We start from the raw sequence: 10,982 nt of genomic DNA on the forward strand, positions 1-10,982 counted from the left end.
TAAAAAATTAATATGTAGTTCATCACTTTGGAACATTTCCCCCAGAAAAAAAAAGTTTTGGAGAAAAAAATAAAAATCACAATCAACCTACTTTGAATTTTTCCTCAAGACTCTTGAGGAGATATTTCTTGCGCTTCCTCTGCTCCTCTTTCTCCTTCTCGTCATCATACTCCTGCAAATGGGCAGGACCAATGATGAGGTTGAGTTGGGACATGGAGATGACCCAAGGATCACTGTGAGGACGGTAGAATGGGATCTGAAGTGTAATCTTTCCAATGAAGCCTAAAGACAAGAAGGATCACAGAAAAATAAATCTAAACTATATCTCAACATTTCACTGGTGGCGCAGACATCCAACAAGAGCTATGTTTGGATATTCAATACCGTTTTCGTAATACAAATCAATTCAATTCAATTGTATTTATAGAGCACTTTCGAACAGCCATCGCTGCATACAAAGTGCTGTACGTGGAGCAATTTAATATGTATAGTAAACAGTAAAACAAATCGGGAATAAAGACGGGAGAAAGCACCAAACAGTAAAACCAAGAACAAATCTAAGTCATGTTGAGTCTGATGCCAAAGAATACAAGTGAGTTTTGAGGAGGGATTTGAAGATGGGCAGCGAGGAGGCTTGCCGAATGTTCAGTGGGAGGTCATTCCAGAGAGAGGGACCAGCAACAGAAAAGGCTCGATCCCCTCTGAGCCTCAGTTTAGTTCTTGGTACTTCTAATAATGTCTGGTCCGCAGACCTGAGGCGGCGGGCAGGTGTGTAGGGGTGGATGAGCTCAGAGAGGTAAGGTGGCGCAAGGTCATTTAGAGATTTGAAAACAAATAAGAGGATCTTGAAAATAACTCTAAAATGTATGGGGAGCCAGTGAAGGGATGCCAGAGTAGGAATTATGTGCTCCCTCTTACAAGTACCAGTCAAGAGGCGGGCAGCGGCATTCTGGACCAGCTGAAGGCACTTAATGGAGGACTGGCTGACCCCAAAGTGGGAATTGCAGTAATCGAGCCGGGATGTGACAAAGGCATGAATTACAAAGTGTTCATGAGAGGGGAGAGAGGTAATATACAAATATTTACTGAAATAAACTATTACATCAGCAGCCCATGGTGCCTTTTGAAGTAACCCAAAAGGAAAACACTATAAACCAAAGCCTCACCTGTTTTGACCTCAAAGGGCAGGTCAAACTCTTTGAGGGCATCTTTCCTAAGAGGTAGGTTCTCCAATTCAACTGCACCTGAAGAGTAGGAATAAGAATCATACACATTTTGCTCAACATTGCCTCACAAATACCTAAATAAAACATGTCAAACCCATCATCTAAATGCAGGATGAGAGAGAGTTTGTGAGTGTCATAAAATATGACTTTGCAAATGTGACCATAAAACATATTGCGAAACAATTTGGATAAATAGGTATATATTGATTACCTTTAAGTAGCGCTATAGAGAGTTGATCCGTGTTTAAGTTACTGACATATTTTCCCAAATATGTGTTCAGCACCCAGGCGACAAGTCCTTCCAACATCCTGTTGATTCGGGGATGACGGTCCTCCCAAAAATGTGGATGTAGACAAAAGGACAGCTCTCAGGGGTAAGGAGCAGGATGTCTGAAAAACAGTGAGAAAAATGTACTACATGACATCTTTGTCAAGTATGATAATGCCCTGGTGATAATATATCATATGATGAGAATAAACTGCTGTAACTACTGGAGCATATGAAGACATTCGTCAGTTTGAGGTGTTGAATTATTTCTTTTTTTTTTTTCCCAAGACCACAAAGGACACATTAGAATCACGTTTTTGCAGGGTTTTGTAGTTTTAATGTGAGTGAACCAAATTTCTACTGCTTCATTATGGACGTTAAGTTAAATTCCTGGCACTCTTCATTATCCATCCAATTTCTGAGATAGATAGATAGATAGATAGATAGATAGATAGATGGATAGATGGATAGATGGATAGATGGATAGATGGATAGATAGATAGATAGATAGATAGATAGATAGATAGATAACTAGCTAGATAGATAGATAGATAGATAGATAGATAGATAGATAGATAGATAATTTTAACATTTGGGATATTATACATCTTACAAATGAGCACTTTATATAATTGTTTGGCGTATTCGTCCGAAAGAAAAACAGATCGTTTAACTATAGTGTGTCTGAGAGGGGAAACAAACAAACAGGCTTATTGGCAACGAGTCTCTAAGATTGGCAAGTTGTCATGCCCCATTTTAACCTGTTCTGCGTACAGCTTGCATTATTGACAGGTAAAGAAGTTCATCAAAACGGTGTTTCCAACTCACCTCGAAGGACATATGTTACTTTCCATCGATCACTCCATCGCTAATGATCATGAATTCCACTGTCAAGGAGCTGACAGGTTTGTCGCTCGCACACATGAAAGCACTACAAGTGACAGCGGTTTAAAAAATAGCACGCGATGAAGACAAACAGGAGTTAAAGTAGGAGAGTTTAAAATAAAACCAGAAAACAAACGCATAGAGATTGAAGGCAACTAGAAATTCAGGGTGGCTGTGGAAAGGGCAAGGTTGTAGTCCACACGCCTAAGCTAACCACCAAGCTAAAACTAGCTCAAGAACATTGTGTCCGCCCTCAAGTCAGTTAACCATTGGAGAAGCAAAATAAAATACAAACCCTATACGTTTTCATGGAAAACACGGCAATTCCACGCCAATTTAACATAGATTAGATTACTTCAGATTTGTGTCGCACAATTTTAACCATTGGACTTCTAACTTGTATTTCCTGTCACGTGATCAAAACAAACCTTCTTCGTCACGTCGTCTTCTTCTATGATGGAGTATGACTATTTTACAACATTAAATTATGCGTAGCAGAGTAAGATCGCTACTGTGTTTCCATAGGGAATTCAACTAGACAAGGTGTTTTCAAGCATTTCATAGTGAGTCTCATTGTGAATAAAAATTACATATTATATGTGTAAATGATAAACTATTTCAGTAGTACAGTATCAGTTACTCCGGAGTCACCAACGTGATACCTACGGATACTTAGGAGCCGGGGCCTGTTTTTAAAGTAACTTACTATTAATGGGACATTGTGATTTTCCAGGAATGTTGTTGAAGTAATCATGTGAAATTGTGAAGTGGTAGATTTTAAAAGAAATAAACTGTTGCATGTGGATAGTAATTTTATTCCTAATTATGAGAAATTATCAATTTGATCAGCAGCGTCTTCACGTAAACGAATATCATGAATTAATAATGGAATTAATGATGTAGTCTCACATTTTCCTGACTTCGGTGCAGGCAGAATTGGTTGAATTCCCACTCTGTGGTTGTGTGAATGTGAGTTAAAATGTTTGTCTCCGTTTATCCTGGAACTGACTGGAAACCAGCTCAGGGTGTTGTCTGCCTTTCAGCCGAAGTCAGCCGGGATAGGCTCCAGCACCCAACACCCCTGAACAGGATAAGTGGTGTAGAGAATGGATGGGATGAATCAATTAATGAAAAGCGCTCAAAGACATCAATTGCACACTTCTTGTACTACAAATACTGCTACTGGTCACTTTAAAATGGTTCATTGATTTTCTGCACCAACTGTACAACTGTTATAGTATTACATTCTACCACTGATCACTTTAGATCTGCTTGATACTTTGCACATTGTCTCACAGTTGCTGCCAGGTGGTACCGCCGCACAACGGTTCACTTACATTACGAAATGTTCTTCCATACTTATTTGTCATGTCCTTGTTTATGAGGATACTAATGCAGCGTGTTACACCGGAGACAAATTCCTTGTGTGTTCTACATACTTGGCCAATAAAGATGATTCTGATTCTGAAATAGTTACTTTGAGCAAATTTGTTATTTTAGAAAGGTGTGTCAAACTGGGACCTCCGCTCATTAATCAGTAGATATAAAGTAGCTCTGAGTTGCAAAAAGGTTGGTGACACCTGCTACAACCCTTGAGTGATTATTGACATGTCAGGGCTGGTCTGGCCTAGAGCTTTTCAATAGGTAGGTAAATGCCCAGTTGGCCACCGTCTTTTGTGGTCACTGTGGTGCTACTACTTTAATCTTTTTTTTTTCCTCCAAAGAGCAGCCCATGATTTAGAGCAGGGGTGCCTACTAGGTAGATCCTGCGCGTGCCGGTAAGGGTAGATCCCGGGAGGTTAGTTGATCGAAAAGTAGATCTTCGATCCAAAAAGTTTGAGCACAGCTGATTTAGAGAGAGTGGCCCATTAAGCAAATTACAATACAGCCAATAAATTGAAGCTACAAACATAAAATAGTCGACGGAACCTACTGAATCCCTTCCCTTAAAGGAGGCGGCCACACGGTCCAACTTCAGTTGACAGTACACTGAATCAATCGAGATACAATGTCACTCCCGCAGTTCATGAAAAGACAGCGTGTATCAAACGCATGTTACAAAATGACAACCAACAAAAAGTGCAAAAAATGTAAGAATTTCATTTGGGATGCTGCTAAATGTGCAAATATCACAGACACGTTTGCTGGAGGGGCTTCTGTACTACTTGATCGCAGTGTTCTTGTAAAAGCGGGTTAGACAGCTGAACAGTTGAAGCAGCAGCAGGCATTCAGAAGCACAGCCACAAAAGTTGGTTCTAGATTCAACTCATCAATCGACTGATTTTAACTGCTGATCACATATACTGGGTCAACAGTTTTCTTCTCCTCTTGCTGTATTTTGCTGGACATTAAAGTGTATTTCCTGACTTTCTAACTGACCACATGAGCACTGACCTGTCCTTACACAGTCAACCACTTCAGAGGAATCAGTGGATTTGGCTGTGCGGTGGCCCACTTGCAGATTATGATGTCACTGCCAAGTTGTAATGACCATTAAGGGATCACAGTCAAGATTAAGCACAGCACATGTAAGGTAGAGGTTGTGTAAAAAGGTACAACTTCAACACAGGTTTGAAGGATTCAACCTCACGGACCTTACAGGAGCTATGATGGGATTGTATTTATTTATTTTTTGAAAAATAACAAAAAACATAATGATTTCTAATGAATCTGGCTTTATATTTTCTAAATGTGAATGGCAAATATCTTACCTATTAAGAGTTGTTTTTTTTTTTAACCAGCATTGAATCTTCGTCCCCAAATTGTCACATAGTTTTCCACATTAAGTCTAATTAAGCAAGATGAAGATAAAATGGACCACGTTGGGCATGGTTGTCTTCTTCCTGCTCTCTGTGGTTATGACTTTCTGCTTCATATGGCAATACAGGATACCAAAGTTGAAGACAGGTAAAGTATACAGTAGAGTTTGGACCAAGGTTTCTTTGGTATGGGAGACGGCAAGAGGATCTGAATCTGTGAAAAGATCTGAACTATAAATCTTCGTATGAGGCAGACAAGGTACAGGTATAACCCACCATGCCGCCCTGAACCAAAACAATTGAGATGAAACTGAAGTATAGATGTTCAGTTTTAATGTTGATAAAAATGGAATTTGCCATTCCTGAATTATAGCTGGTGTATGTAAAATTTGAAATAAGCAAGTATAACAAGAATTTTGGATACATTCACGAAGTACTTGAAATTTTGAAAATTGAAAAAATTATATTGCACTTAATTGAACGGTGTACATCGAAACTGGAACATTCATTTTGTGAATGCGAAGACTTTGTTTTTCCTCTTTCTTCTCAATCTTGCTGCTGTAGACTGTAAATTTCCCCAATGTGGGACAAATAAATTATCTTATTTGCTTAAATGTAGAGCCCATGTACAATCAAACTCAAGAGTTATTCCTCCCGGGAGATGCCTTTTACACTGCAGTTCTCTTGACTTGTTGGTGTCTTAACATGTTCTGTAAGTGAAAAGCATTCCCCATTGGTTGAGATCAGGGTACTGATTTGACAATTAAAAAATGCTGGTAATAATTATTTGTTTGACTACACATGCTTTAGTTGCTGTTTTCAGGACAACTAGACTCTGATGACATGACAAACTAAAAGTGGCATTTCTCATGTTTAACCAGAAGATGCTCTAAAAGAATTATCGGCAGAGGAGATGTGCCCACGTTATCCTGAGCCTGTGCCCCTTAAACATCCCATTATACCTCTAAGAGTGGCTTTAGAGAAGGTGAGGTCTTTTTTTTTCTTTATCAATCTGGACAAAATTATTATTATTTTCTTGTTCCCATCAGGTTGATATACTCTTGAGGGCGAGTGTTGACAAGACTAAGCTTCCAGCAATATCTGCCATTGTGGTTTTGAATGATTCTGTTCTTTGGATTGGTAATTTTGGCAAAAAGAATATTAGTGAACCAACATCTCCTGCACCCAATGAGTACACAGTGTACAGGTAAGATGCTCACACACGTGGAGAGGATCTATTGATCGATCGGTTGGTCTGGCCGCCCATATAGTTTTTTGACTATCGATGTGGGGAATTACATGGCCTCCTTCCTTTTTGACAATATAATTTCCCCCTGTGTCAGGGATTCAACCATTTAGTTAACTAGTCTACAAGTCGACTTTAATACTACACATCGACGTTTAAAGCGTGACGTAAACTATTCGCCAATCATGTAGATGTGTTTTTAGTATCTCGTCTTCCAGTTGACCAATGTGCGGAGAACATTCACCTCGCCCGTCAGCTGCCATTGTCTGACTCTAATGCTCTGTGGAGCAGCGAAAGATCTAGCCAACAAGGCGACAAAGCCTTCATTCATCTGCGTGAGTCAAAGGACAAAAATAAGTTGGTCGTGGATGAAAGCGGTGGTACGCCTGGCTTGGTTAGGCTATTTCAAGAGCCGCTAGTCTTAAAATATTCTTGCCAACGGGATCATGGGACTGGCAGCGAGGAATGAGGACAGTGGCGTGAAGTGAAGCACCATCTTTGTCGTCAAAATGTTATGGCCAATGATGCCTTGACCACATTGAGAATTTTATTCATATCACAACACGCACCATTAGGATGCTGATGTCGGTGCATTGCAAAAGCCGGTTTAAGCAACCAGCGTATGTGCAAATATTTTACCTGTTCAGCAAAATATGCACATATATCTTAAAAAAAAATACAATACTGTACATTACATTCACTCTTCCAATGGTTGCACTACTCTGCATTGGGTACATGTTCAGGTTTTAGCATGCCTACTTAAAAAAAGTCTTATCAGATTCTGTGTAAATAGTAACAGATATGTACCAAGAGTTTAATGTATCACAACTATTCATTTGAATTGTTGCATCTGCAGAATTGCAAGCCTTTCCAAGATATTTCCCACCCTGATGTTGTACAAGCTGTGGGAAATAGGCCTTGTGGACTCATTAGATGACTCAGTGGACAAGTACGCAGACAATTTCACTATCAAGAATCCACTGGGTAGAGACAGGGAACCGGCATCCACCTCAGTCAGGACTTTCAACAAAGCTGGCATTACCTTACGTAGAATGGCCAGCCACCTCTCTGGTAAGAATTAACAACCTTTTCTCTTAGTGGACAGATTCTGTAACAATGGCATGCTTTTTAATAGCATTTAATGTGCCACATTGCAATGAATTAACTATTTGTAAACAGATTGGAGAACCAATGATTAACAAGATCACCTAGCGTGGTGCTAAATAAAAACGGAGCACTTACGCGGGGCAAAAGAGAGGAAGAAAGTAAATACAGGAGGAATGGTGGATTGACTGATTGATATTTAGTGTCATTAATGATACAGATTTAGTTCTTCTAGTCATGTAATTTATTGTTTTGCAGGATTACCCCGAAGATTAAGATCAACTAATCTCCTTTGGAACGGAGACACACAAGCAGCCCTTCACAAGTTACAGGATGATGTCCTTGTTGCTGATCCAGGAACAAGGTAACTTTTCTTTTGTTTAATCGAGTCAGTAAATCAGCACGACGCTATAGCTGCAACCTAATGAATTTGTATGATCACTGTTACATAATCACTTACAGTAATGTCTTTACCTACAGATGCCACTATAGCAATGTTGCCTTTTCCTTAATTGCCAATATCCTGGCCGAGAGAGTGACTGGAACGGACTTTGAAAAATGGGTATCCCATAATGTTTTGCATCAGCTCAGCATGAAGAACACCGGCTTCGACATGACTCCTATGATTCAGAGACAGATGGCAGTGGGTGTCTACAGCAATGGTCAGCCAGCTCCCCTCTACAATTTGGGCTGGTATCGACCTGCGGGTCAGATGTACTCCACAACAGCTGACATGGCAAAGCTTCTAATGGCTCTCCTGGGATCACACAGTCGCACACTCCTCCGTAAAGACACCCTAAACACTATGCTAGCCCCACTTTTCCAGTGCCAGAGTGGCTACTTTGCCAGCTACACTGGCACACCATGGGAGATCAACCAGCAACTGGGCTACGATGTAGTAAGAAAGGATGGTGACTTGGATGGCTTTGCAGCCTCTCTGTCACTTGTGCCCCGTCTCAAATTGGGACTGGTGGTCTTGATGGCTGGGGTACGACCCTCAAAGCAGGATTTGGTGAAGCAGTTATACAGCCACCTCATCCCTGAGGTGGAAGGCGCTTTCAGGGATGCTGAACTGACACCTCGACCGCCGCCTGACCCAGCTCCATATATAGGCTTTTTCACGTATAGGAATATGACTTTCTATGAAATTAAAGTAGGGTCAGATGGGGCCCTGTTCATGCAACAGTTTGGACCACAGGTAGATATTAATGTCCCTGACAATTACCAAACCGTCCATCTTCAGTATCTTCAGGATAGGGTGTTCAGAGTGGTTTTCAAGGGCCCATATCCTTGTAGGTTAAAGGTCAACAGTGCCTCCGTCTCCTTGGAGACTCAAGACAGACAGCTCTTTAATTTTTACCTCTTCAACAAAAAAGGTGTGTCACCAGGTTTTGATTCCCCAGGACTCAACACCTACAAAGTAATGAGGATAGCCAGCAAACCATATTTTAGCACATGAAGTGAATGATATAGCATGTCAAATACAGTTTATCATTATATATATATAATATATATACATTTATATATCTTTTTGTCAATGTCATTAAAGCTGGCTTGCTCACATAGCAAAACCAGATGACTGTGGTTACTAGGAGCATCAACGATCACCCATTTTCTGGACCGTTTATTATTTGATGAGGACTCAGCTGTATTTGATTTAGGGTGAAAAGGCAGACGACACCCTAAAGAAGGGGTGTCCAAGCGTTTTCTACTGAAAGTATTTGACCTTAATTTCTCAAACACGCCAAAATCGACCAATGAAACAAATCTGTATTTAAAATGAAAAACAAATAAAATATGAAACAACTTCCCATTAAAAGAAATTAGGCCAAAAGTTTTGTATTTTTCAAGATTTGGGGGTGGTCAGCAGCCCTCTGTATCCCACTCGAATTTATATGCCCCTGCGCTGAGGAGCACCAAATCACATTTCTACATTTAGAGCCAAAGTCAGAGCAATCTAGCTAGCTACCAATTTGTTGAAGCAGTTATGATGATCAAATTGGGATCTATTCACAAATGGGACCTTGAGACTAAACAACAAGTAAAGCAAACAATTTTGGCTTCTAAAAATGAATCGTCTTTCTTCATAACATTGTGGTACTACTTTAGGTGTAAATAGTTTAATTACATCTTGGCATGTCTAGACACGCTTTAGCTTATAAAACCAATGTATTTGTTGTGGACGTAGTCCTCTTGAAGCACAACCCCTCACCCATAGGATGTCGGGGTTGCAATGCATTTTCTTTCAACACCCACATTGCACACCTTCACCCCCACCCTCCTTTTCCCCAAAACTAGCGCTACCTCATTTTTAGTATGCCGAGAGCAGCTGACAAATAAATGGCTGGCTGCAAATGGCTCCCAAACTAACTACTTAAACTAGTTAGTTTCGGAGCAACTGTGAACACACACGCAAGTCACATGGAAGTCTTGTCAGCTTGAGTGGATAAATCGCTGAAGAGTGAAATATTAATACTTTCACACCTATATCAATGTGTTTTTTTTGGCCACGACATTCATCAAGGAGGAGACTCTGTGCTTGGTGGTTGCGCCTTCTCGGCAGCATGGGTATACCAGCACTGTTTTTGACTGGAGGAATGTCGGCTCCATTTGACTGTCGTTGCTGGACAGTCCCGGGGCGCTTGTGTCTTGCGCCTGTAATGGGCAGCATTTTTCACAGCCCCGCTTTGTTCAGCGGAGAGATCGGTGCTGTTGAACGGTCTGCGGCTGGATGGATGGAGGTCTTGAGGAGCCGACGATGAGAAGAAAGGAGCGTTGGCACGGAGTGCCGATGCGGATTTGGAGCTGGGAGTCGCGGCTTGGAGTTTGAAGCGGATTACGTGGGACAGGAGAAGTGAACTAATCTCTTTTCGTCAATGGATGCTACAGCTTTGCTTTCAAAACTTAGCTTGTAGCAGATGTGTGCACATTTTCAGCATGACGTCTCTGATCCACTGGAGAAAGGACACTTTGATCCTCTCCTCTTTCATCTAGAACTGCTTCAGACAACAAAGTGTATGCAGAAAATTGGTGAAGATTGAACAACTGTCTGTGTCCTACGTGTTGTCTTGTGTTATTTTTGTTATTTTGACTTCAAAATGGCGCCGCGAGAGTGGCTGCCTTTCCAGCAGCTCCTATATTTTGTTGTTCTACTTCTTACTTTCATAACTTTGCTGCTGTGAATTGGGAATTTCTCCATTGTGAGACTAATAAAGGTTTTTCTTATCTTATCTCTTACTTTTTTGTAATCAAAGACTATACTATTATCTAACACTGGTCCAATAATGTATTGTTTTTTTCATGCAATAATTTTTTTTGCATTGATTCCGATTCTGCCCTCATTTTTTCTGTACCATTTAAGTTTTTCATAACACCAACAATAATATGGTCATATTTATGCATTAAGTTTTAGGGTGAACAGGTGGAATTGTTTTCCTGAAACGTCATAGCTATGAATGACAATGCATGGTAAAATATGTCTTGCTCAAGCTTTT

The 10,982-nt window shown here is 40.4% G+C and overlaps 2 protein-coding genes across 4 annotated transcripts in view; one reads left to right on the forward strand and one right to left on the reverse strand.

Annotated features, from left to right (window-relative positions):
* The window catches only part of vps13d (vacuolar protein sorting 13 homolog D), a 39,386-nt gene extending 36,575 nt beyond the window's left edge, over positions 1 to 2,811 (reverse strand). For all 3 annotated transcript variants that reach the window (XM_052059634.1, XM_052059635.1, XM_052059633.1), the window contains exons 1-4: positions 2,323 to 2,811; positions 1,438 to 1,616; positions 1,167 to 1,244; positions 92 to 282 (exon numbers count right to left, since the gene is read on the reverse strand). In XM_052059634.1, coding sequence (XP_051915594.1) covers positions 92 to 282; positions 1,167 to 1,244; positions 1,438 to 1,534 — 366 coding nt within the window. In that variant the 5' untranslated portion in view covers positions 1,535 to 1,616; positions 2,323 to 2,811. The remainder of the gene's footprint in view (positions 1 to 91; positions 283 to 1,166; positions 1,245 to 1,437; positions 1,617 to 2,322) is intronic.
* Positions 2,812 to 4,919: 2,108 nt separating this feature from the next.
* On the forward strand, positions 4,920 to 9,159 carry lactbl1a (lactamase, beta-like 1a). The gene is made up of 6 exons (XM_052057030.1): positions 4,920 to 5,286; positions 6,020 to 6,123; positions 6,188 to 6,345; positions 7,241 to 7,455; positions 7,747 to 7,852; positions 7,969 to 9,159. Exons 1-6 carry the CDS (start codon positions 5,181 to 5,183, stop codon positions 8,945 to 8,947), a joined length of 1,668 nt encoding a protein of 555 aa, XP_051912990.1. The 5' UTR covers positions 4,920 to 5,180; the 3' UTR covers positions 8,948 to 9,159.
* Positions 9,160 to 10,982: the final 1,823 nt, after the last annotated feature.

The sequence above is a fragment of the Hippocampus zosterae genome, chromosome 2 (assembly GCF_025434085.1).
Source record: "Hippocampus zosterae strain Florida chromosome 2, ASM2543408v3, whole genome shotgun sequence".
In the NCBI taxonomy this organism is placed as follows: Eukaryota; Metazoa; Chordata; class Actinopteri; order Syngnathiformes; family Syngnathidae; genus Hippocampus; species Hippocampus zosterae.